The 25,603-nt window shown below is 59.9% G+C and overlaps 1 protein-coding gene across 1 annotated transcript in view; it reads left to right on the top strand.

The window, feature by feature from the left end:
* The window catches only part of KIF26A (kinesin family member 26A), a 32,073-nt gene extending 8,388 nt beyond the window's left edge, over positions 1–23,685 (top strand). The window contains exons 3-15 of the mRNA XM_006839491.1: positions 1,946–2,377; positions 8,190–8,374; positions 13,600–13,792; positions 16,976–17,188; positions 17,445–17,538; positions 17,707–17,969; positions 18,046–18,229; positions 18,869–19,034; positions 19,122–19,284; positions 19,571–22,226; positions 22,828–23,033; positions 23,280–23,430; positions 23,510–23,685. Coding sequence (XP_006839554.1) covers positions 1,946–2,377; positions 8,190–8,374; positions 13,600–13,792; positions 16,976–17,188; positions 17,445–17,538; positions 17,707–17,969; positions 18,046–18,229; positions 18,869–19,034; positions 19,122–19,284; positions 19,571–22,226; positions 22,828–23,033; positions 23,280–23,430; positions 23,510–23,685 — 5,082 coding nt within the window. The remainder of the gene's footprint in view (positions 1–1,945; positions 2,378–8,189; positions 8,375–13,599; positions 13,793–16,975; positions 17,189–17,444; positions 17,539–17,706; positions 17,970–18,045; positions 18,230–18,868; positions 19,035–19,121; positions 19,285–19,570; positions 22,227–22,827; positions 23,034–23,279; positions 23,431–23,509) is intronic.
* Positions 23,686–25,603: the final 1,918 nt, after the last annotated feature.

The raw sequence follows: 25,603 nt of genomic DNA, 5'->3' as shown, positions 1-25,603 counted from the left end.
GGCTCCAGCCCAGGGCCAAGAGAACCAGGCTTGGTGGCCAGCTGGGGTCACCAGCTCTGCCCTGTGGGGAGACGTTCTCAGGGGTCACCCCGCAGGTGGATGGACTTGTGCAGGACAGAGAGCTGGACGCCAGCTGAGGGTCCCCACCCTGGACCACGGCTGTTCTCCAGATGTGAGCCCTGTGGGGCTTCTGAGGACACAGGGCTGACCAGCCACAGGCAGGCTTAGAGAATGCGGATGGGGACAATGGGGAGACCAACAGGGTGGTTGGGTTGGAGCCAGGCCTTGGACAGAGTTCCTGCTGTCCTGTGGCCAAGGGAGGTGGTGGCTCTGTGGGTTTCGTCCACTGTGCACATTGCAGTTGGCCCAGGTTGTGACTGCTGGGCCTGATGGGTATTGGGTTAGGGTTAATGCTGTCAAGTCTATGCCGTGTATCACGAAGACTGTATAGGGTTTCTGAGGAGCAGACACTGGGATTGAACCGCCGACCTTGCAGTTTGCAGTTCAGTGCTTATCCTGCAGCACCGCACCAGGCCTACAGCTTTGGGTTGTTGGTGTTAAGTGCCGTTGAGTTGGTTCTGACCCATAGCAACCCCGTATAGGGTTTCTGAGGAGCGGCTGGTAAACTTGAGCCGCTGACCTTGCGGTTCAAACTGAATTTGCAGCCCAGGGCATTAACCCGCAGAGCCACCCACACTAGGATTCCAGCATTGGGTTAGGACCTGGGAAAGCCCTGGTGGTCCTGGCCACAGCAGGACTGGGTGGATGTTCCCATTGAGACACACCCTCAGGGATGGAGCAGGAGGCTAGGGTGGGCATCTTGGGACCCAGAGAGCTGATTGGTCCTGGAGTGGGCAGTCACTGGTCTTGTCTCAGGCCCTGGGCTCTGCTGGGCAGACACAGAGCCTGGTGGGGCCTTTGGGGGCCGTGGAATGGTTTCCCAGCTGGTGAGGTTTGTTCAGTGAATGACCCCTCTTCCCTTCCTGCCTCCCTTCCGCTCTCTCTGAAGGTGCCATCTCCTCAGGAAGTTCTCCCTGGCTGCAGGCTGGCTGACAGTCAGACTTCATTCTTACTCTTCTCTGGGCCCCAGTCTCACAGTAGAGACCTGTGTGTCTCCCCAGGTCAGGGAAAGCTGGAAGTAGCCCACCTACCGAGCAGCTCAGAGCTCAGGGTGGGGAACTGAGTCAGAGCCTCCAGCATGTGCCCCTTCCATGGGGTCTTCATTGAGGTTGTCAGTGAAGTCTTCATCAGGGTCATCTGCAAAGTCATCCGTGGGGTGTTCAGCGGGGTCCTCCACAGGAGATCCAGTGGGGTCACAGTGGGGTGTCCTGCAGGGGTTTTAGCGGCATCTCCTTGCAGAACTGTAATTGTCTGTATTTCCGCTGGTCAGTTTCATGTCAAGGCAAGACCCCGAGGCACATGTACCCAGGGTCCAGCATTAATTTTCTCTCTGTTGGGACTAGGACCTGAGACCTTGCAGTGGCAGGGAGGGGCCTCTAGCTTCTTGGCCCCCACGTTTGCTCGCTGTATGTGAGCTTGGGAGAGCTTGAGGTTCTTGAACAAGTAAGGTGCTACTTTGCAGGACTCCAGAGGGTTCGTGCTAGTGAGGACTCAGGCCCACACTGCAGGAGGAGGGTCCTCTCCCTGTTCCTGGTCTCTGGGACTCCCAGGATCAGTAGACATGGCTGCTTGTGTAGGCCCAGTTGTTGGGGAGCCCGGCAAACATGCCTCGTTAGACGCTTCCCAGCACATTGGCGATGGGGGGAGGTGGGCAGCTATCAAGGGCACGCAAGCCTCGCTGTTAATTATTTTCCTACTGGGCCATGCAGATGAAACCGTTCGTGATTTATTAATCTGTTATGGACCGTGCTCCTGTCAAGGAGGATGGGCAGTGGGCCGCAGGTCGGGCCAGTACTGACTCCACCTTTGTCTCTGTCCTCCCTAGGACCCACGCCTCTCTGCTCTGCTTCTGGAGACTCTCCCAGGGCCCGGGCCCCTGCTGCCATGCTGTCCTGAGGCTGAGCGTCACTGTGATGTCTGTACCACCCATCTGAACCAGCTGACCCGCGATGCCCTGCAGCTGCCCCAGGGCCCCGCCCACCAGGAGGAGCCTGACACCCCCCGAGGAGGACCAGCTGGCATGACCAGCCCTAGGGATGTGCCGGGTCCGGTGGGCCCGGCTGGGAGGACGGCAGGCCGGGCTGGGCCGGACAGAAGGAAGGCGCCGGCCTGGCCTCCTGGGCCCAGTGTCCAGGTGTCTGTGTCCCCTGCGGGCCCTGGGGGAACACTCAGCACGGTCACCATCCAGGCCCAGCAATGCCTAGAAGGCATGTGGAGCGTGTCTGGGGTGAACAGTTTTCTCCCGCCCACGTGCCTGGTGAGTGTTGGCGCTGGGGGAGGCGGGGCTCGGGGGCTGCTGGCTTGGGCTTGTCAGGCATCAAAGCCACCCTGGGAGCATTGCTTGCTGAATGGTGTCCACAAGTGGGCTTTGAGTAGATGTGTGGTCTCAGAGGCTCCTGGGACAGGGTTAGAGCTGCACCTCCCAGAGAAGCATCGTGTGGAGGGCCCAAGCCTTGTTTCTGGACCCCTGAGACGGGGACCTTCCCTGAAGCAGGGCCTGCAGGTGGAGTGAGGCCAGGAGGTGTGGGAGGGCCCTGCCTCCCACCACGGACTCATTCCCCACGGCCCCCTCCCCAGGGAACCCAGCAGGGGTCCAGCAGTGTCTGGGCCTGCACCCCATTGTGGTCAGTCACCCTGGGATCAGCTCTGACACCTGTGTATATTGGTCCATGGACGGGAGCCAGCAGCCTTGGACGCCCTGGCCGGCACCAGTCCCTTCATCTGCAGTGAGGCTGCTCGAGGTGCCTGCTGGGGTTTGGGGCCCAGGTCCTTTTTGCAACTGAAGAGCTTGCTGTTGGGGTCTCTCCTTGGAGACAGGGCCTCGGGACAGGGGCGTCAGGAGTGGGAGGGTGTTGAGCTGAGTTTGGAATACATGGAGTTAGCTGTGAAAGTTTACTTTGGACGGGGAGGCGCCCACCTTGCACTCTTAGTGGTCTGCTCTTCCAGGGTTCAAAACCTGGTGGCTCAGTTGGTCACTGGGGCTGGGGGCTGGGGGTGCAGCTGCTCGGGCTCCTGAGTAGGGAGGGGGCTGGGGGTGGGGATCAGGCAGGATGGGGTATGGGGATGGTGGTCCTTGTGGTCTCTAGTTCCTGCTTCTGGGGGGCTGCATGGGAAACCTCCTGCATCGTCCGTCCTAGGGGTCCCCAGGTTCAGACATCTGGGAACGTCTGTGGGAACCATTCACTTCCTAGCGGTTGTGGAGTTGGTTATTGAGCCGTGGGACCTGCCTGCTCAATGCAGGTGTCTCCCAGGGAGCTAACCAGTGGGGCTGTAGGAGACGGAGGCCCCATTGCCCCCAGGGGTGAATCCTGGGAAAACGGGCCCAGCCCAGCCCCTGCCTGCCTTCTGGGTTGGGATGCTGGCCTGACTCCCAGTCTGCCTGCTCCCGTGCGGAGACTTGGAAGGGACTGGCCCGGTGGGCTGCTGTTCCCTGAGCTACACAGTTGCTGCTTCGGGGCCTCACCGAGCCTCCAGGCCTTTCCTGCACCCCCAGCTGATATGGGCACCCACCCAGTGCACCTGGCTGCAGGCTGAGGAGAGGCAGGCCCATGTCTCCCTTGTCTCCTGACTTGGGAGCAGGGCTCCCTGGAGGTGGTGGTATTGGAACCTGCAGGGAGACCTGCTTTCCTTGAGGGAATCTTTGAATGCCATGTGGGGCTGCCTGTGCCCTGCGGGTGAGGTGAACTAGATGGGCATGGCTGGCTGGGACTGGGTCTGGTTGGGGGCAGCAACTGAAGTCAGAGCGGAGACAAGCCCCTCTTCTCCTGAGTCTACCTCCCCGCCGCCCTCCCTGGGCCGCCCTGAGCTTCAGGAAGCAGGTGGGGGCGTCTGTAAGGCTCTGCTGGCAGGGGGAGGTAACTCTCCTGGGGGTCCTCGTGACATTCTGTTCAGCAGCCCTCCCCCATTTCACGTGCATTTCATTGTCTCATGCGTGGGAGGGAATCGTTAGCTAGATGATTAGATAGTGATTCCGGTGATCAATAGGCGGATATTAGACGTGTAAAGGAAGTTTAGTACCAGATGAGGTGATTTCCCGAGCAAATGTGATGGTGAGAGGGACCTGGAGCGCTGACCCCGCGGGGGTGGACCCCACGGCAGGACCGTCACCCTCCTTGTGTTCAGCATCTGGGTGGTAGCACCACGTTGTAGGCAGACATTGATCTTGGGGTCGATGGGGGCTGTGGCTGCTCTCCCCACCTTGATGTCCACCTGGAGGATGCTTCCCTCTAAGCTGAGGCTGGGCAGGAGTGTGGGAGAAAGGCAGCGGGGTGGTGGCTGGAGGGCTGGGTGATGATGGTGTTGAGAAGACCACCCTGGGCACTAGAGCCTCCTGGAACCATGGGCAGGCCTGGAACTTTCCAGGGGCTATACCCCATGATTCCTGTGAGGGGGGTTCTTACTGCGGGTGGGGCTGGTCTAACAGCTCATGGCGGGCGGCTGTGGCTGTAACAAAAACCAGACTCACTGCCCGTTCTCAAGTGCCTAGAGCTGGTCATTTCCCTGTCACCCAGCAGGGCTCCTTCAGCACTTCCTTCAGACTGTGTCCTGCAGGGGTGGAGCTGGGCGTCCTGTAGGGATGGAGTTGGGTGCCCTGCAGGGGTGGGACTGGGTGTACTGGTCATCCCTAGAGAGCAGGGTCTCTGGGGAGGCTGCTGGGCATTGGGGATGCCTCCCCCTCGGGCCTGGACTGGGATTAGTGTGTTGTTGCCCAGGGTCTGAGGCAGGGGTACTGTTGAGGGGCTGCACAGCTGACTCAGGGGAGGCACAAAGCACGCTACCACTGGGGTCTTCGTTCTCCTTGGGAATGGGGCCAGCTGCCTTGGGTCCAGGCCGTTATCTGGCTGGGTAGTGTGGCTGGGGCTGAGGTATCCAGCTTGGAGGGTTTCTTTGAGGAGGTGCTGCTGCTGACCTGGACCATGTGGTGGTGGGGAGATAGTCTTTAGTGAGGAACCCTGATGGCACTATGGGCTAAGCATTGGCCTGCTAGCTGCAAGGTTGGTGGTTCAAACTCACCTGCTGCTCCGTGGAGAAAGATGAAGCTGTGCTTGTATAGATTTGCAGTCTTGGGAACTGCGGGCAGTCCTTCTTTATTCATCAGGCTCGCGATGAGTCTGAATTGACTTGTTGGCATTGGGCTTTGGCTCCAGTGGCGGAGAAACACTGGCTTGGGGCTGTTGATGCAGTGCCAGCCGGACTCCCCCCAAGTTCTGGGTGTTCCCTGCGAACTTCATCCTCAGAGACTTGGCCTAGAGGGGAGGACAGTGGAGGGAGCTGGGTGGCCCCTGACATCCACTGAGGCTCCGTTTCAGCACCAGTGTCCACCCTCAGGCCTCAGTTTACTTAGTTGACTCTGCAGGCAGTGGGCAGTCCTGACCCAGGCTGCCTGTCCACACCCTGAAACTCTCAGGGTTGGAGTTTGGGGGACCGGTGCATCTGAATGTTGGGGGGGTGCTGGACCATTCTCATCCATAAATGGGTGGGGCCCAGCTGTTTCAGCCCCTAGCTACTCACACCCCACCTTACTGCCTTCTGCCTTTTCCCTGCCTTCCAGCATGAGACAATCTGTGAGGTCCAGGGCTGGGGCATCACAGAGAAGGGTCAGCTTGAGGTTTTCCCAGACTGTGCGCCATGAAACTCCAGAGCCCCCAGAGGCCAATGGGATTCCCTAAAGATCAGGGCAGGAATCGCCTTAGGGTGCCAGGTCTCTTCCCTAAGGCCAGAGGGCCTGTGCCTGCTAGGAGGGGGCGTGTCCTGCAGACAGGGGTGTGTCTAGGAGCAGCTGTGTGATTGGGCAGGGGCCACTATGTGGGTCGGGGCGGGCCTGTCTCACTTTCCTCTCTTCACTTTTCCTTTCGTTGCTACTGTTGAGTCTCATCTCGTTTTTCTGTTTGGCCGCCCACCCGCCCGCCCGCCTCCCTGCTCTGTGACCCCCTCTCTCCTCTCCCTGTGTTGTGGTCTTCCCTCTCGCCGTCCCCCCTCCCTCCTCCTCCTCCTCTCGCTTTGCCAAACGGCTTCTTTTGGCATGCCTGGGTTCTGCTTCTGGCAGGGATCGGCCTGGCCGTTCCGATCGACGGAGCCGCGTCCCAGCAGCGCGTGGGGACGGTGGCGGAGCCAGGCGTGCTCGGGACCTCCTGAGACAGGTCAGTGTGGCACTGGGCTGGTGTGCTCGCGTGCCAGGCGGTGCCATGTAGAGTTGTAGTGAGGCAGCGGGCACTGGCTATACCCCCAATGTTAGATCCTCCAGCCGTGGGCCCACGTTGGAGGTGGGCAGTGTCATAGGAGCTGTCCCAAGACCCATCCCTGGGTATGTCCCCCTAGGGGCTGAGAGTAGCCCACTCTGGGTACCAGTGCTGCCCACCCTCGATGCCCCTGGTTGTCCTGCCCAGCCTGATGCTGTTCCGAGGGTCTTGGGCCCTGGTGGTTGACGTCAGCACATTGTAACAGTCATTCATTCTGACAAAGCAGGGAGTGCCCCTCAGAGCACACGTGAACTAAGTCATCAAAGGGGCACAGCTGTATGCCCACATGGGAGAGCAACCCCTTTCTGGTCTTCGTTGCTCGATTTTGGCCGGGCTGGCGCCCCTCCTGAGCATCCATGCAGGCCATGTGCCCCCTGCTCCCTGCCCTCATGTCTCCTGGTCTCAGGCGGAGTTGTCCACATGACTGCCCTGATCACCTGGAGTCTGGGGTGGGCTGTGGTGCATTAAACACCTACAGACCGCAGACAGGAGGCGGGCGGGCAGGGTGGTGGGTACTCCTGGGTTCTAGAGTTCCGGGCTCTTGCGGAGGTAGGACAAGAGTGTACTGGGCTGCAGCATGACCCTGGTCCTCTGTGGTGGGATCATGGCATGGGGGATGGGAGGGTGAGGGGCGGGCTCAAGAGAGGCCCAAACACTCGGGAAGGACAGGCAAGGCACTGGGTAGGGAGTGCCTGAGGAGAGGGCTGGCTTGGCTGGGTTTTGAGGGCTTTATAGGAGTTCCTCCTGAGAGCTAGGTACAGCCTGGCTCTCCAGGTATGTGCGCTCTGGCCAGCAGAGTTGGTAAGGTCCTAGACTTCTCTGTTCTCGAAGCCCTGGGGTTGGCAGCTGGGGCAGCAGGCTGTGGGCAGCAGGGTGGGTGTGACTGACCTCCACCTGGCCTGTGGGGTTCCCCTTGGTGGATCTGTTCTTGCAGACTCTGCTTCCTGTCTGACTGAGAAACAGCCCTGGGGGTGGGGGTGGGCCCCCTGCTGTGGTAAGCTGGGCTCTCGGCCTCCCTCCCAGGCCCAGCAGTTTGTCCTGTGGGCCACCCCGGTCTCTGGCTGTGTCGTCTAGGAGACACCATCCTGGTTCCTCACGGTCAACTGTGTGGGGCACCGTGTCCTGCCAGGCTCACAGAGGGTTGCAGACTGAATTCTCGGAGTTGATGGCAGTGAGCGGGTTGGGAAATGGGCATTTGAGGAACAGGTCCTGAGGAGCCCCTCTCTGAAGCAAGCTGCTTTCCAGCTCTCTTGGGGGCTATGCCCCCCACCAGGCCCCTACCAGGATCAGGACCAGGACCAGGCTGAGTGGCTTGGTGGCAGCCCTGGGGTGTGGGCCGACATGCCCCATATGGCATGTGCAGGGCACGGCGGTAGCAGCGGCATCCTCAAGTTTGCCGGCGCCCGCCCGCCCGTCGGGGGGCGTTTAATTGCATTTGTGCGTCATTATGAGACCGGCTCTCTTTCTGGAATTCGTTTTAGCTGATTAGCTGGGATGCCAGCGCTGTCTCTGACGATAGGACCATGGTAAATTACCGCTCGTGAAGCAATTAGGACTCTGGCCAATATTTACTGTGGGTCCCTCTTGAGTTAGGCCTGTGGTATCCCCACAGTGCTGAAGCGGGGTTCCAGGGCCCCTCGTCAGCCTGTGCACAATGAGCCTGGTGCTGTCCCCCTCAGGCAGAGACTGAGCAGGCAGGGGTGACTGGACCCTTTTCTGGGATGGTGTCGGGGTTCAGGCCTCTGAGTTGGAAGTGCTGTGACCAGTCTTCAGCTGTGAGAGCTGTTGACCTCTCGCTGACCCTTCCCAAGCTCTCTGATCTCCCTGCAGGCGGAGGCGGCAGTAGCTGCAGTGGCGGTGGCGGAGTCGGTCCGAGACGGCCCCCCGTCCATGCGTCCCGATGGCCTGTCCCAGGCATGGGGCCTTGCTGGGACCTGTACCACAGCCCTGGTCACCCCAGCGCCCACTGTGGTGGGCTCTGCAGGGCCGTCGGCTGCAGCCTCCTTTTTCATCAGGTACGTACTCCAGACCTCAGCATGTGGGGGTCCAAGGTGGTCTGTGGGTGGGTGTTCCATGTGGGCGAGGGGCTGTGTGAGTAGCGGGCAGGGGTGTGTGCCTGAGGAGACACTGGGGACATCTCACCTCAGTGGGTGGGGACCCCTGGTCAAGGTGGGGGGCTTCATGGCCAGTTGTATGAAACATCGTGGGTTTGAACTCAGTCTCTGCTGCCATGTCGGCAAGTCCCTTAACTGCCCTGTGCCTCAGTGTTTGTATCTGTCAAATGGGCCTCTAGCCCCTAGGGCCTCTATGAGGTCTGCTAATTTGTGCAGGATGATGAAGCTGGGGCAGCCTGGGTCCAGGCAGGGAGTGTGGAGGGGAGTTCCGAGTGTGGGCTGCACCATGAACCCCACCACATTGGAGCACCCCACATTGGGGGTGACCTTGGGTGCTACTGTGTGCCCCATACCTAGGACTGGGGTTCTCTAGGTGCCCTAGCATGGAGCGTCCAGCACGCCTCAGGCACCAGGTCCTTGGGGGCATGTTGGCAGTAGGGACGGGGTTCTCAGACCCAGGCGGCCTCCCCTTTTTTCCCTGTGTGCTAAGCTGGGGATTAAAGCTGTAACTGTGGCTAATGAGTGGTAATGGTATGCTGGCTCGGGTCACAGGCCCATTAGCAGTCTTTCTTGGTGCTGATAAGCTTGTCCCTGGATCTTGAGGGGCCTGGCTGGCGGGCCTTATCAGTACGGGCCCGGGGGACTGCGGGCTGATTGGGGAGTGCCATGGCTGAGGAACCCCGCCCACCATGTGGAACACAGCCAGGAATTACTGATGGGCTGCAGCTGGCCCTCAGTCCAGTTAGATGCCGGCCATCTCTCTGGGACCCTGGGCTTCCAGGTTTGGCAGAGGTCCTGGAGCCTCTGGCAGGGGGAGGGGGAGGTCTAGGACAAGAAGGGGCAATCCCCGCAGCCTGAAATGGAGTACCCCTAGGGTCCCCCACCTGGGTGCCCTTCTGCATGTGCCCTGCGTTGGGGACTGTGGGGCCACTATCCCCACCTGCCATACCATGGGAGGATGTGGAGCTGAGACTCTCCAAGTGGGGAGCAGCCCCTCACCCCCAAGTTCCTGGGCCACCTGGATGCTTGGTGAGACAGGCCCAGGCCCCCGAGCTACTCGGTCACCCACCAACAGCGGCTGCTTTTGTCTTGAGCGTTGCTGACCTTGGGAAGTTTCCATAGAAACCAGAAGCAAGCTGCCTAAAACCAGGCTGGGGTTGGGGGTTGGGGCAGCTCCCTGAGGGGCGCCTTGGGTATCAGGGGTGCACAGTCTGCCCAGAAGCTGACCCCAGTGTGCCCAGTGAACTTGCTCAGGTTGGCAATATCTGTCCCTGACCCCCCTCCTCATTTTGGAGCTGTGAGTCAGGGAGAGGAAGGGGCTAGTTCAGGGTCCACTTGGGGCCTTAGGTATGTTCCGGGGCACCCCTGCTTTCTGTGGAGGACTTGGAGGTGCAGAGCTGAGTCCACCCACATCTGTTCTTGAAGTTCCCATGCCAGTGGTCATAGGTGGGGTTCATCTTTGATGGAAACATGGGACCGGATTGGGGCTGTGGCCACAAATGGGCTTTGAGGGTTGAATAGGAGTCTGGTGGGTGGGGCTCTGGAGTAGAGTCTGGTGGCGTCTGAATTAGGGTGTTGGACCCCATGAGTGGCTCTGCCTTTACTTCCTTGGGAAAGAAGGGGTGGCTCTGGGGGGGGGCTCTCAGAGTCCAGGGGCTGGGTGTAGGGACAGCGCATCCCGGCAGTTAGGGTGTGCCGACTTGACCCTAACTGACCCTCATGTGTCCGAACAGGTGTCTTCTCTTCTGGGAAGCTACTTTTCTTTGCTAAAAGGCGAAATGGGTCCCTTCCTATTATATACCTCTGGGGTCCTTTTATATGACTCGTGGCCAGGGCCTGCAGGAGGAATCTGCCTCCTCCCTTGTTCCTTCGTTTGTCCATCCATCCGTCTGTGCAAACAGGGATCTCAGGGTAGGGGGTGGCCCTGGGACATCTAGGCACAAGGACTGAGGGATCAAGGTGGACTTCCTGGAGGAGGTGACCTCTGAGGTGGGCATGTTGTCAGGTGGGGCTCCTGCTTTTCAGTCTTCATGTAAGAAACAAATCCCTTCCCTCCACACCAATCTGCTCCTCCCATTCTGCTCAGGACCCGGTTCTGTGCTCCCTACAACTGCCAAGTGGGGTGTGTGTGTGCTTAGGCTTTGGGCACACCCAGGTTCCCAGGAAAAAGTACTGCAGGGCCTCACTAACTCTGAGTCACACCCCTGAATTGTGATTGGTCAGGTCAGACCTCAGTGAAATCAGACTCCTCCCCCTCCCAAAGTACCCCAGCACCTGTGTGCACCCCACTCTGGAGGACCCACTTCCAGATGAAGAAGCGAGGGTGGAGGGGTCCCTGATCCTCTCAAGTGACCCCCTCCTCCCCTCTGTGTCTGTGGTGGGAGGGAGGGAGGACCACAGTGTCAACAGTTAGAGCTCCAGCTTCCTTCTCCCAGCGGGGAGAGTGGCACAGAGAATTAGATGGAATTGGGTCCTCACTGCAATGAGAAGGTTGTTGGTTCGAATCTACCCAGAGGCTCCGAGGGAGAACGACCTGGCAATCTTTCCATAAAGACAAAGCCTACGGCGCCTTGCAGAGCACACTCACTCCAAGGCACCTAACAACAGGATCCAGAGCTGGTTCAGACCTTCCCGCGGGGATACAGTCCTGCCTGCTGATCCATGCCTCCCCCAGCACCCACCCTGGCTCCCAGCCTGTTCTTACCACCACTCTCTCTTTGCCCGTGGATGACTCTGCCTGCAGTCTGCCCATAAACGGGATTCACAGACATGCCGGCATGTGCTGGCGTGTGTGCGTGTGTGTGTGTGTGTGTGTGTGTGGCTCTGGGCCTCAGGCCCTGTCTGTGTGTGAGGATGCAGCCGGAGCTCAGTGCCCTCCCCTCCGCCGGGTGCCCGGCTCCAGGCTGGAGATTACGTTTATTTTCTGTGATGACGCCTTTTGAAGGGAAAAGTCGTCCCTGGAGTCTCTTAAAAGACAACTACGATTAAAGAGGAGAGCAGCTCAGGGAGGGGGCTGGGGCTCCGCCCTGGGTTCCAGACAGCTGGCCACTTTGGCGTCCCTCTGAGGAGACAACATAAGCTTGGGTCACCCCCAGGGAGCTTTGAGGAAGGGGAGCGGGTGCAGGTCACCCCCACATGCTCCACCTCCCAGTGAGACCTTGGTCCAGGCTGCCCAGCATGATGGGTCCCTGGGGACACGTGTGCAGGTGGGGGTAGGGCCTGCTGGAATGCTGAGGAAACCCCAGGGATGGATGGAGAAGCTGGTTCCTGAGAGGACTCGGTGCTGGGGGTGCTGTGAGGGCTGTATGTGTGTGTGATAGGTGCTGGTTAGCGCATGCTTATGTGTGTAAGCATGTGGCTGTGTGTAAGATTATAGAAGTGTGGGTGTGCCGCTGTGTGCGTGTGTCTGCATATGAGTGTGTAAGAATGTGTGTGCGAGCATGTGTTTGTGTATAAACATGCAAATTTGTGTGATTGTGTGTCGTTCTGGGTGCACATATGTGTGCCTGCATGTGAGTGTGTGTTGTGTGTGATTGTGTGTGCACATGTGTGACTGCGTGAGTATGTATATGGGCATGTTCTATGCATGTGATTGCGTATGTGTGTGCACTGTGTGCCCATGTGTGCATGGGTGTGGTTGTGTGTGTGTAGGTGTGCCACTCTGCACGTGTGCCTGCATATGAGTGTGCTACAGCCATGTGTGATTGTGTGTTACTCTGTGTGCCTGTATTTGAGGTACATGTGTGTGGTTGTGTGTGCTGCACCTGCATGCCACCCCTCGGCTGTCAGTCTGTCGCACTGTGGTGGCATGTGTGTGTGGGATTCTGGAAGCGATGCCACCAGTATTTGAATACCACAGGATCACCCACGGTGGACAGGTGTCAGCTGAGCTTCCAGAAGAAGACACACTAGGAAGGAGGAGAGACAGGCTACTTCTGAGTATTTAGTCATTGAAAACCTTCTGATAGCAGTGGTACACAGTCAGCACCATGTTACTGAAACATGCTTTGAGGACTAAAGTGCGCCTGAGCCAAGCCGTGGTATTTTCAATAACTTCATATGCATGTAAAAGCTGGGCAGTGAATAAGGAAGACTGTAGAAGAATTGATGCATTTGAGTTACTGTGTTGGAGGGCAATATTGAAAGTGCCATGGACTGCCAAAAGAACCAATAGATCTGAGTTGGAAGAAGTGCAGCCAGAGTGCTCCTTGGAGGCCAGGAGGGCCAAACTTCATCTCTCATACTTCGGACATATTGTCAGGAGGGACCAGTCACTGGAGAAGGATATCATGTTTGTTAAGGTGGCGGGCCAGAGAAAAAAAGGAAGACCCCCAACGAGATGAATTGGCAAAGTGGCATCGATGGGCTCAAGTATGGCAACAATAGTGACGTTGGTCCAGGACCGGGCAGTGTTTCGTTCTGCTGTGCATAAGGTCACTGTGAGTCGGTACCGACTCGACATCTAACAACCACAGCACTATTGTGAGTGTATTTGTGTAAGTGTGTGTGTTGCTCTGGGCACATGTGCCTGCACACAACTGTGTGGTTGTGTTACCCTGATATGAATGAATGTGTGTGCTTGCTTGAATGCATCAGTGTGCCCCTGTGTGTACATGTACTGGCGTGTGTGTGCATCTGTGTGCACGGCATCTGTACACAGTGTCTGTGTGTCTGTATGCATACGAGCAGGCTGGGAGTCCTGATGTCTGCACCCCCAGCTCTAGAAACTGCATTAACACCTCCAAGAGGACTTGTTCACACCTGGATGCGGTGGTTTTGGCCCTTTGGTTTGGGGTGGGGCATGAAATCATCTGCATTCCTGTAATGCCCATGGGGCTGTGGGGGCTGTGGGCTCCCCACCTTCAGAGCTGTGAATTCAGTACTTTTACCAGGGGCCTCTGGTAGCGTAGTGGTTACCAATCGGGCTGTGAACCTTAAGGTCAGCGGTTTGAAACTACCAGCTGCTCCGTGGGAGAAAGATCAGGCTTTCTACTCCCGTAAAGATTTACATCCTCGGAAACCCTGTACAGGGTCGCTATGGGTTGGAACCGACTCGACGGCACTTAACAACAACCAGGGGTCTCAGTGGTGGGAACCGCCTGTGCTGAGCCCCTTCCTCCCTGCAGGGCTGCCCAGAAGCTCAGCTTGGCTTCCAAGCGAAAGAAGGCCCCACCACCGCCGCCACCGGCCCCTGCGGCGCGCACTGCCTCTGCCTACCCCACGGACTTCAGCGGCGTCCTGCAGCTGTGGCCGCCCCCCATACCCCCCTGCTTACTCAGGGTTGCCAAGGCCAAGGACACCCCCTGCAGCACTGGAAAGGTAAACCCCGTCCCAAGTCGGGTACCCTGGGAATGGGGCAGAGAAGATCAACTGGAGTAGGAACCCACATCTCCTCGCAGGCTGGCACAGATGGGGAGACGGGCTGGGGGCACAGAGCATGGTGGGCTACCCTGGAGCGTGAATGGACACCTAGGTCCGGGGGGTCTGCTGGGGGGCTGCCTTCCTGCCTTCAGGATGGGACTGGGGTGGGTCTGTGACCCCTCAGCTGAGGTCATACCCTCAGAACAAGGGTAGCAGGGAGGGAAGCAGGTAGGGCCCCACAGGGAAGGGCCTGCTGCGCTGGCCACCTGGAGGTCAGATCCAGGACTTCTGAGGCCATGTCACATTGGCTGGGACTGTAACCCCCTTGAGGTCCCCACCATGAGTAATGATTGTTTAGGGCTCTCTGGGGTGAAGTCCTCCAGCCCCTTCCCCAGGGCAGTTCAGTCCGGTCTTTCAGGTTGGCTGCTCTTGGGAGGGGGCAGTGGGTGCCCAGGGAGGCCCCACCTGAGGAATGAGGTGTGGGAGTGGGCATGAGGTGTACAGCCCTGTCCAGTGAGTGAGAGGAAGACTGCACCGAGGTGGACTGACATTGGACTCAGATACAGCGAATATTCTGAGGATGGTGTAGGAGTGGGCAGTGGTTTTTGCTGGGCTCGGGTCCATGACACCTGACACCTGGCTCCCTGGTGACACCAACAACCTTGCCACAGCTACAGGCTCTGGGGTGGGGGGCTGCTCTGCTGAGTCACGGTGGTCCTGCCCGGGCAGTACTGAGGGCATGGAGGTGGGCTGTGATGGGATGCAGGCCTGCCTGACCCTGCCTCTCAGCCTGTCCACCCTCTTCAGCTGGTCTCCAACCTGCCGGACACTGATGAACTGCAGAGTTGCTGGTAGATTCTGCTGGTTGACCCGGGTCTTCCTGCTTGGCCTGCCTGGGCTTTCTAGCTTTTCCATCTGCCATAGAGTGGGGCCAGCGCCTGCTGAGAGGGCAACTTTGAGGTTACTGGCTGTCCGCACGTTGGTTAGCCTGTGGTGGACACTATGGACACTGGAACTGCCTTCGCTGCCCCTGTTGATGTTTTATATTATTAATCAGGGGGTGACCGCCTCCCCGTTGTCTCCCCTGGGAGCCTGCCCCACCGAGGATTTCTGAGCTCATACTCTGTCATCTGCATGCAGAACCCCTCCCCCCCCACATGCCCCTCCACTCTGGGGTCTCTCAGCAGTCACAGACACCTCCTGTAAGGCATTGAATACTGCCATGGAAAAGAAGTTAGAATCTCTTTTGGTTTCATACATCCATCATATTGTGGTATTAAAAGACATCCGCTGCTCAGTGGGTGCCTGGCGCCCCTCCCCCCTCATCTGCCCAGACCCCCTCTGGGGAGCTGCAAGCCCTTTTTTATGCAAAATGTGTTTTTTTTTTCTTCCTGAATTATCTATTCAGTGGGGCTTTGTCATATCTGAACATTTAGGGGAGAGATTTGATGTGCTGGTCGCGTGCAAAGACCCCTTCGTTTCCGGGATAATGACAGGATTCTCCATCTCAGACAATGGCCAGGCTTGCTTGTCCAGGCCAGGCTGGCCCCTCTGACCCCCTCCCTGACCGCTGCCCCTCCTGCCGGGATTAATATCGTTGCTCCAGCGGGCAGCCCATCTCTTGTGGAGAGTGAAATCACCGGCTTCTCCAGGACTGCTCTCCGCCCCCCACCCGCCAGGAACTCTCAAAGCCGCAGAACCCATTTGGCTCCTGAATCGGTGGAGAGAGGTCACGCTGAAAAAAAAAATCCACCAAAAATTACTGGCAAGCGCACATTCTCGTCTGCTTGGCGGCGGCGCTTGGAAATGAAATAGTTTTGTTCGTGTCACCGGGGATAAAGGAATCGATTCTTGCCTAATGGAGCCAGGTTCTCAGAAGTACAAAGGCGCGGAGTCTTAGGGAGGTTCCTGCCTAGGAGCAATTTTGCATATCAATTTGCCACGCACCGAAGGGGAGTCCGAGGCGCTGCGTGCGAACTATCCGCAGTAAACCAATTTTGCCGGCGTTCTGTATCTGTCACTTACAATTAAATCCGTGAAAAATATTGGCTCTGAAATGAGTCTCGGGTAATTCGATTTGCGCTGTTACGGAGAACCTGAAGGTTCATCAGCAAGTGGACAATGAATGCTGTTCTCCAGGGTGAAGTACAACCCAGGACCCCAGCTCACTGCCCAACTCCAGCTTGTCCCTCAGCCCCGTGGCACCCTGATACCTCAATTACGGTGTGTCCGCAGACATGACACTGCTTGCCTGGTCTCTTGTTCGTCCCCCTCCCGGGATGGGCTCTTAAAGCCATTTTCTCAACAACACTGGAGATGTTGATCACTGTTTATTCAGCACCTACTGTGTGCTGGCCTGTGTCCCAGCTCTGGAGACAAAGAGAACCCACCACACACCCAGGGTTGGGGTGCTGGGTTTGTTCCTGGGTTCTCTTGCTTTTGGCCCCCCCCAGAACCTGGCCCTCAGGGCTGTGGGGATGAGGGTAGAGAGGAATCGCAGAGGAAACAGACTTGAATCTCGGTGTCCACTGACACTTGTTGCAAGGATGTGTCTGGCCAGCCCTGATCTGTTCAGCCATCCGGCCAGGATGGGTGAATACATGGGTACAGGGACACCTGACCGCCCTGGATGGAGGGTGGAGCTGTGATCAACTCCCCTTCCTTGGGTGGGTGGGGAGGGCAGGAATGTGCTCAGCATCGGGGTGGGAACACAAACATCCAGACACAGGAGCACTTTAGGTGGTGTGACTGCCAGCCAAGAGGCTCTGAGCGGGTTTCCAGCGGTAGAGCCTGCGTGGTCTCTGAGGGTGGCTGCTTCTCTCGGGGAGCAGGGTGCCATGTGGTCCCTGAGGATGGTTGCTTCTTCCTGGGAGCAGGGTGCTGGGATACATGTACCAGTCTCAAGACCACAGTCTCTCAGGACATCCACACGGAGGGCTGGACCTTCAAGGCCCTGTTCGCCTGCAGGGCCTGGGCTTGCTGACCTCACTCAGGACTGCTTACCTTCCTGTGGTGTGGTTCATGCTGGGTCCTGGCCTGCCGATCCTCGCGCACCTTGGTCTCTTGCCCTGTAATTAGGCATCCAGAGGGCTGCTGGTGGTGCTTGATGCCTTGATGCTCAGACCCGCCCTCCGTCTGCAGGTGAGAGTTACGCTGCGCATCTGGTCCTCGAAGGGCACCCAGCGCTCGGCTGAGTCCATGTCCTTTCTGAAGGTGGACCCGAGGAAGAAACAGGTGACCCTCTATGACCCGGCTGCTGGTCCCCCAGGCAGTGCTGGCCCTCGGCGCGCCGCCACTGCCGCAGTGCCCAGGCTGTTTGCCTTTGATGCCGTCTTTCCCCAGGACTCTGAGCAGGTACCGTGGCTGGGCCTCGGGGATGGCCTGTTGGCTCTGCGCTCTGGCCTGTGAGGTCCGGCAGACGCACACACAGGGGAGGAGCCGTGGTTTGGTGTGTGTGAACATGACTTGTTTCATCTTAGCCCCTATCCTGGGTCCTCGGAGTGTGTGATGGCGTGCACGGGTGTGCCTGTTCATGTGGTGTATGTTCCGTTCCGTGCACTGTGTGTGCACGCCTGCAACCCAGTTCAGTCTGTGTACCCCTCCCCCTCAGGCGGAAGTCTGCTCGGGAACTGTGGCTGATGTCTTACAAGCTGTGGTCAGTGGGGCCGACGGCTGCATTTTTTCTTTCGGCCACAGCAGCCTTGGTAAGTGCCCACTCGTCACCTAGATTCCTTCTGCTGAGTCCACCCTGGCCACTGTTGTCCCTGTCTGCGGGTGTGGAAGGACTCACTCCATCGCGGTGGGTGGGTGCGGTTCGTGGAGAAGATGTCAGGGTGGCTGGCCCTTCAATGCCTGTTGTGCGCGGTCCCCAGGGAAGTCTTACACCATGATCGGGAAGGACAGCTCGCCGCAGAGCTTGGGCGTCGTGCCCTGTGCCATCTCCTGGCTCTTTAGACTCATCCATGAACACAAGGAGCGCACGGGCACTCGCTTCTCTGTACGCGTCTCAGCCGTGGAGGTGTGTGGTCGTGACCAGAGCCTTCATGACCTGCTGGCCGACCTGGCCTCTGGCAGCCTCCAGGATACTCAGTCCCCAGGCGTGTACCTGAGGGAGGACCCCGTCTGTGGGGCGCAGGTATGCTGGCCCCATGGGGGGGATGTGGGGTGTGTTTCCTTGTCCTGGGGGACTCACGCACTGGCTGCCCCCTCAGCTCCAGAACCAGAGTGAGCTTCGGGCGCCAACAGCTGAGAGGGCGGCCTTCTACCTGGACGCGGCCCTAGCTGCTCGCAGCTCCAGCCGGCCCGGCTGCAGCGAGGATGCCCGGCGCAGCTCCCACCTGCTGTTCACGCTGCATGTCTACCAGTACTGCATGCCCAAGTGTGGCCGTGGCGGAAGTAGGTGCAGCCCGCCCCGGGGAAGTTTGTGTGCACAGTGTGTGTGTGCAGGTGTGTACAGGTGTCTGCATGTGTGCACATGGTATGTGCAGGTGTGTATATGGTGTGTGTGATGGTGTATGCACGGTGTTTGCAGGTGTGTGGGGCGTGTGTAGGTGTGTGCAGGTTAGTGTGATGTATACAGGTATATATGCAGGGGTGTGTGCAGTGTATAGGTGTGTGCAGGTGTTTGTGTTCCTGAGTGGTTTGTGTTTTGCATGCCTGTTGTATGCATGGGTGGTATGTGTGTACAGAGTGGTGTAAGTGTACACGGGTTGTGTGTGTGTATGAGCATGGGTGGTATACATAGAGTTGTTGTTAAGTGCCATGAGTCGGTTCCAACCCACAGCGACCCTGTACAGGGTTTCCGAGGGTGTAAATCTTTACGGGAGTAGAAAGCCTCATCTTTCTCCCGCGGAGCGGCTGGTAGTTTCGAACCGCTGACCTTAAGGTTCGCAGCCCGATTCGTAACCACTACGCTACCAGAGCTCCTTAGTAGCTGAGAGTAGGCCCACCTTTCCTGACCCTCTGTCCCTGAGATGTCCCCTGTGAGGGCGGGTCTGGGCCATGGACGTGCTCACTACCTGTTTTCTGTCGCAGTGTCTGGGGGACGCAGCCGTCTGCATCTCATCGACCTGGGCAGCTGTGAGCCACTGGCACCCAGCCGTGGCATGGAACCTCCTGGGGCACCCCTGTGCCTGTCCCTGTCGGCCCTGGGCAGCGTCATCCTGGCCCTGGTCAACGGAGCCAAGCATGTGCCCTACAGGTGAGGGGTCAGTCTGGACCCCAGGGAGTGGGGATGGAGGTGGTACACTCCAGCTGGACCCTGGCCTGAGCCCCCCTCTGGCCCCAGGGAGCAAAGACTGACAATGTTGCTTCGGGAGTCCCTGGCTACCACCAACTGCCACACCACCATGATAGTACACATCTCGGATGCGCCGGCTCGCCACGCGGAGACGCTCAGCACGGTGCAGCTGGCCGCTCGCATCCACCGCCTGCGCAGGAAGAAGGCCAAGGCGAGTAGGGCCGCAGTTCTGGCTGCAGTGTGTGCCGGGGGGTCGGGGTACCTATGTGGCCATACCCTGCCTGCTTCACCCTGGGCCTGATGGCGTGCTGCGTCAGGCGTCTGAAGGCGCTGCTGCCCGTGGGGGTCAGTGGTCTGTCTTGTGCTCCGTGGGACGGGGCTGCAGGGCTGGCTGCCATGTTGCTGTAGGGGTGGGAGAGGGTATGGTTCCTGCTAGGAGCTGTGTGGGCAGGGACGCTGACCCCTGACCTGGTCCTCCCCTGCTCCCATTCCCCTAGTATGCGTCCAGCTCCTCAGGTGGAGAGAGCTCTTGCGAGGAGGGCCGTGTTCGACGACCCCCTGCCCCGCGGCCCTGCCCCCAGCGCACCACGGCCCTGGACTCCGCTCGCCGGACGCCTGGTGACCCCGAGTGCTCATCTAGCAGTGATCAGTCATGTGACACCGTCATCTATGTGGGGCCTGGCGGGGCAGCACTGTCGGACCGCGAGCTCACGGACAACGAGGCTCCCCCTGACTTTGTGCCCATCATACCTGCGCTGGGTCGACGCCGGCCCTCAGAGGGTCCCCGTGACGCAGACTGTGACCACTTCCGCTGCAGCACCTTCGCCGAGCTGCAGGAACGGCTGGACTTCATCGACGGCAATGAGGGGCCCTCGGTGCCCGCAGCCAGCCCTGCCCGTGCAGTCAGGAAGCCCCCCGAATTGGCCGCGCCCAGGAAGGCCACAGGCACCCTGCTTACAGCCTGTATGCCTCTCGGCAGCCCCAGTCCAGACCCCCTCGGGATCACCCCGGATACCTCGAGGGCAGGCGTCCAGGGAGAGCAGAAAAAGGACAGTGGTCCCTGGCCGGAGCTGTCCAGCCTTGCTTCTCCACTGCCTCCTTGGAGGGAAGAGTCTGGGCCAGGGGACCCAGGCACCACGGTCCGGACACCTCCTGCAGGCTGCCCACGCCTGCCAGCTCGAGGCCGCTGCCTAGACCGTGGCCTGCTGACCACCACAGTGACCTTGCAGCAGCCCGTGGAACTCAATGGGGAGGACGAGCTGGTGTTCACAGTGGTGGAGGAGCTGCCGCTGGGCAGCCTCGCCCATCCCCGGCCCGCCAGCCTTTCCAGCTTTGGCAGTAACTGCTCCTTGCAGGCTCTGGCTTCGGGCTCCAGGCCCGTGAGCATCATCAGCAGTATTAATGACGAGTTTGATGCGTACACCTCGCAGGCCGCCGACGGCCCTGGGGGGCACCTGGACACCTCACAGGCCGCCGATGGCCCTGGGAGACACCCCGATGAGGTTTGGGTTGGCAGCGACAGCAGCCACGGCTCCTCCATCAGCTCCTGGCTCAGTGAGGTCAGCGTCTGTGTGGCCGACAGCCCTGTGCTGCAGCCCTCCTTCCGGGCCAGCCCTGACTCGATGGCGGGGTCTGGCTTGAGGGGACCTTCCAGCCAAGAGGGCTCCCCAGAGCAGGGCAGATCAGACAGTCCAGTCCAGGTCCCTGGAGGGGGCGAGTTGGTCCCTGAGGCCTCCAGGGAGCTGTGTGGACCACCCCCAGCGCAGACCATCCATTCTAGCCTTCCCCGGAAACTCAGAACTACCTCTGCCACCCGAGAGGGCGGCCCGTGCCTGGGCCAGAGCTCCCCAGAGCCTGAGGGTCTGTCCCAGGACCCATGGCTGCTCCGTGCGGATGAGGCTGATGTGATACCAGTGGCCCTCACCCTTGCCCAGGGACCCTCCTGGCCGCCTGAGGCCCAAGCGTTGCCGGCCTGTGCCCAGAGGGTGGTGGACGGGTGTGAGATGGCCAGCAGGCCAGTCCGGCGTCCTGAGGCACGCATCCCGCCACTGCGGAGGGGTGCCACTACACTGGGTGTGACCACGCCTGTGGCATCCTGCGGGGACACGCTGGCCGCCTCACCCGGCAGCCTGAGGGCGGCCTCCAGCAAGAAGGGCACCTCTCCCAAGGGTGGCCCCCTCCCTCGGCCTGGTGGAATGGTGCCCCCCACCCCTCCTGTGCGCAAGTCCAGCCTGGAGCCCAAGAGCAGCCCACCCCTGGCCCCTGCCCTGGCTGTGGGCCTATCCCGTGCTGCCGCGGCTGCTGCCTTCCGAGGGGAAGAGGAGGCCAGGCCCCCTCCCAGGACCACGTCCAGCTTGAAGGTTCGGACTGGCAAGGCTGAGGCTGTGCACCGTCCCCCAGGGCCAGTTTTGCTCGAACGGCCAGAGGGACTGTCGCAGGTCAGCAGCAGGGTCAGAGAGGCTTCTGGACGGCCAGGCCGGGCTGTGCCCAGACTGGGGACACCGTCTGCCAGCCCCATGCCGGGGCCTTGCAGGGGCAGTCCTGCAAAGGGTCTAGGGACCCCAAAGCCCCCGGTTGCAGGGGGCAAGGGCCGCAGCCTGGTAGCTGGTGGGGCCAGAGCTCTAAGCACCTCAGTGAGGACCCCCAGTGGCCCTGCGGTGAGCCCCAGGGCTGCTTCGAGGGTGGCACCGAATGTGGGGGCCAAGGCCGGCCGGGGCACCGTCATGGGCACCAAGCAGGCGCTGCGGGCTGCCCACAGCCGTGTCCATGAGCTGGCGGCTGGCGGTGTCCCGGTCCACAGCAGCCCCTCATGGGGTGTGGCGGACTCTGATAGCGGCAATGACAGCGGCGTGCAGGTTGGGGAGGAGCGTCCACCTGCGGGTCCAGCCCTGCCCTCACCCTACAGCAAGGTGACGGCCCCCAGGCGGCCCCAGCGCTACAGTAGCGGGCATGGCAGTGACAACAGCAGTGTGCTGAGTGGGGAGCTCCCACCTGCCATGGGCCGCACGGCCCTCTTCTACCACAGCGGGGGTAGCAGTGGCTACGAGAGCGTGATGCGCGACAGCGAAGCCCCCGACTCCATGAGTGAAAGCGGAGCTGCGTCCCCGGGTGCCCGCTCCCGGAGCCTCAGGTCTCCCAAGAAGAGGAGCACAGGTGAGCATTTTCTGAAGGTGCAAGGGGCCCTGTCCACACGGCCCTGGACGGTGTACAAGTGCATTCAGAGCTTTTCCCTGTGTGTGGTGTTCAGCTTTCTGTAGTTTATAAATCTCAGAGACCTGGCAGACAGGCCTCATAGACCCCAGGTGCACAAGACCCTCAGTTTACAGACAGGCCTGCCCCCCACAGCTGCCCGAGGCTGCCTCCCCGTGGGGTCACCCAGCAAGGGCCTGGCTGAGTTAGGAGCAGACATACTTTGTGGGGTTTCCCACTGGTGTGCTCCTTTCCCGGCTACCTGGCTGTCCCCAGATCCTCGGTTCTAGGGGTCCTGGGTTGTGCTGGGGGAGAGATCTACGGAGTGAAGGCTGGTGTAGGGGTGTGGGCAGCACAGACTTTGTGAGGAGGGTGGAAGGGGCCTTGGGGAGGGGTGCTGCTGTTGGTACCAGGTGGGTTGGGAGGGTTGAGGGGCTTGGCCAGGGCTGTGTCCTGGGGAGGGGAGGCCAGAGGTCACCTTCCCTGCCCCTGGACCTGCCCTCTAGCCCACTGCGGCTAGTCTTCCCTTGTGGGCTTGGTGCTCACATGCTCACGGTCTGCTCAGGTCTGCAGCGGCGAAGGCTGATCCCAGCCCCGCTGCCCGACGCCACCGCCCTGGGCCGCAAACCCAGCCTTCCCGGGCAGTGGGTGGACCTGCCGCCCCCCCTGGCCGGCGCCTTGAAGGAGCCCTTTGAGATCAAGGTGTACGAGATTGACGATGTACAGAGGTTGCAGCGCCACCGGGCAGCCTGTCGGGAGGATTCCCCCGAGGTCAGGGCCCAGGGCTGGCGGGGTGGGGTCCCGGAGGCCCTGCTGGGGGAGCGGGTGATGGAGGCATGTTCGAGTCCACTGACCCTGCCCTTCCTCTGTGCACAGCCCTTTCTGTACAGGGAACGGAAGCTCCGGGGGAGGGGGTGGGCAGGGGGCACGATCGCTTGGCCCCACCGTGGCAGAGCTGGGTGTTGGGGTCCGGGCTGTGGGTAGGAACAGCTGTGTCCAGAGCCCGTGTGTCCCCAGGGCCTGGCGAGCGCAGGCGTCCGGCTGCGGCTGGCGGAGCGCAGACTGCAGCGTCTTCGTGAGGTGCAGGCTCGGAGGGATCGTCTGTGTGAGGAATTGGCGGAGACCCAGGGCCGGCTGATGGTGGAGCCGGGCCGCTGGCTGGATCAATGTGAGTGTCCCCCTCCTACTCACTGAGTCTTCGGTGTTCTGTGTGGCTTATGAACTGACCTGTGTCCACTGCCCTCCAGTTGAGGTGGACCCGCAGTTGGAGCCTGAATCGGTTGAGTACCTGAAGGCCTTGGAGCAGGCCACGGCGGCCCTGGAGCAATGTGTCAACCTGTGCAAGGCGCACGTCATGATGGTCACCTGCTTCGATGTCTCAGCCTCCGCCTCTGCCCCTGGGCTGCAGGAGGTGGACGTCTGAGGCTGGGGGTGGGGTGGGGTGGGGGGCTGGACCAGCCAGAAGGGGACGTGCCCAGGGTGGTGAGACTGGGAGGTGTGAGGGGGCGAGGATGTGACAGTGTAAGAGGGACGAGAATAGGACGAAGGACCACTGGTCTCAGAGAGGTGAGCCAGTGCGGGGGAGGGGAGCTGGCAGAGTTGGAGGACCAGGAGCAAGTGAAAGAGGAGCGAGTGGGAGTGAGTGAGTGAGCAGGCCGGGGAGACCGCCGCCACCAAACAGCCACGCAAGTGCCTTTACCTTGAGAAGTACTGTTCAGCTTTGTGTATTTGGTGCTAAGTACTGGACACAGCAGCAGATGGGCTGCATGGGGCCCACACCCCTGTGCTGCTGGGAGCCTGGCCGCTGTACATGTAGACCCAGCCAGGCGTGGTCCAAAGCAGGATTTCCGTGCCTGCCAGGAGTCTTGTATAGGATCCAGGATGATTTTTCCTCTCTGAAGGACCCTTGCCGACTCTCTGGGGGTCTCTGCGAGGCTGGGTGGCCACAGGCCTTGCCCTCCTGGCACCTGTTCCCACTGGCCTTGCATGGTGGGGGTGGTAGAGGGGAGGCAGGGCTTCAGGGAATGCATGGTGCCTCAGTCCACGGCAGGAATTCTTACCAAAACCACAGCAGAAAACCACAACACATGTAAAAATATGGGGGGCACAAGGGTTTTGTAAGGTTTGCTAGGCTCCTATTCTTATATTGTTTTGCTTTTGGATACAGCGTTTGCAGTGGGGTTTTGAAGACAAATGGTCTGTTTTTATGTTTTTATACAGAAGACATCCCTTGGCTGGCTCCCTCTAGCTATAGGGTGGGCTCTGTTGGGGCACCCTGGGCAGGGTGGGGACCCTTGGGTTGCACCCAATCTTTTGTACAACTGTGTAGATAACACCCAAGACAGCCTTTATTTGTGAATAAAACATGCATCAGTTGCTCGAGGTTCCTGTCGTCCCTGGCACCTGGAAGGAGGGGCTCTGGGTTGGGGGTGAGGGGCAACTGGGTGTTGGAGAGACATGCCGTGAGACCCCAGGGGTGCACACTGACATCAGTCAGGCCGAAACCCATCGCCCAGGTGGGGAGCCCGGTTCCTGAGGACCCCAGAGTTGACCAGGGCAGGGCTCGAGTGCCAACTATTTTCCCATCGGCCTCTTCCCAAGCCAGTCTTCTGGGGCTCATTCAGCCCTTGGGGCCCTGGGTCTGGGTGGGCTCCGCAAGGTCTGTACTGCAAACCCAGTAGCTGCTTTGAGGAGGAAGAAAAGCAGGTTGCTCAGGTAGGGTGTTCCAGTCTCAGAAACCCTGTCCAGGACTGCTGACTCCTGTCAGCATGGACTCGCAGGCAGAGGGCTTGGTTTGGCCACTTCTGTTGTGTTAACTGGGTAGTCAAGGGAGGGGTAACAGCAGCCCACCCTCCTGAGAGCATTGGCTCATTTCAACCCTCCCACTTGTCTTCCCTGACACAGACCCAGAGTGGCCCCAGTGGCGGGCAAGCTCGGGGGCCCCCAAGCCAGTAGCAGCCCTTGCCTTGGGGGCTGGGCTCAGCCAGAATCTGTCCTGATCCAGTTCTCTGTCTGCTCCAGTGTCCAGGGCCCCCAGGGGATGAAGTAGACTCAACTGTGCTTATGCTGGCTCTCCCAGGACCCCCTTGGACCCTGTGGCTTGCCTTCCTCCCTAATCCCCATTTGTGCTGGGGTCCAACAGACCCTTCACACTGGCACGTGCTCCTCCAAACCCGCTTTCCTCTCCACTGCCAGCACCTCACCAACCAGGAACCCAGGCCACACTGAGCCATTGGCCACTCTGCCCACCGCTGCCTCAGGCTGCTTTGCCCACATCCCAGACCTTAGCTCTGCCCTGAACCCCTGCCGCCTGCTCTGTAGACATCTGTGGCCCTTCTTGG

This window comes from Chrysochloris asiatica, unplaced genomic scaffold (assembly GCF_000296735.1).
Source record: "Chrysochloris asiatica unplaced genomic scaffold, ChrAsi1.0 scaffold00025, whole genome shotgun sequence".
Classification (NCBI taxonomy): Eukaryota; Metazoa; Chordata; class Mammalia; order Afrosoricida; family Chrysochloridae; genus Chrysochloris; species Chrysochloris asiatica.
This window is presented reverse-complemented; position numbering and strand designations above follow the sequence as displayed.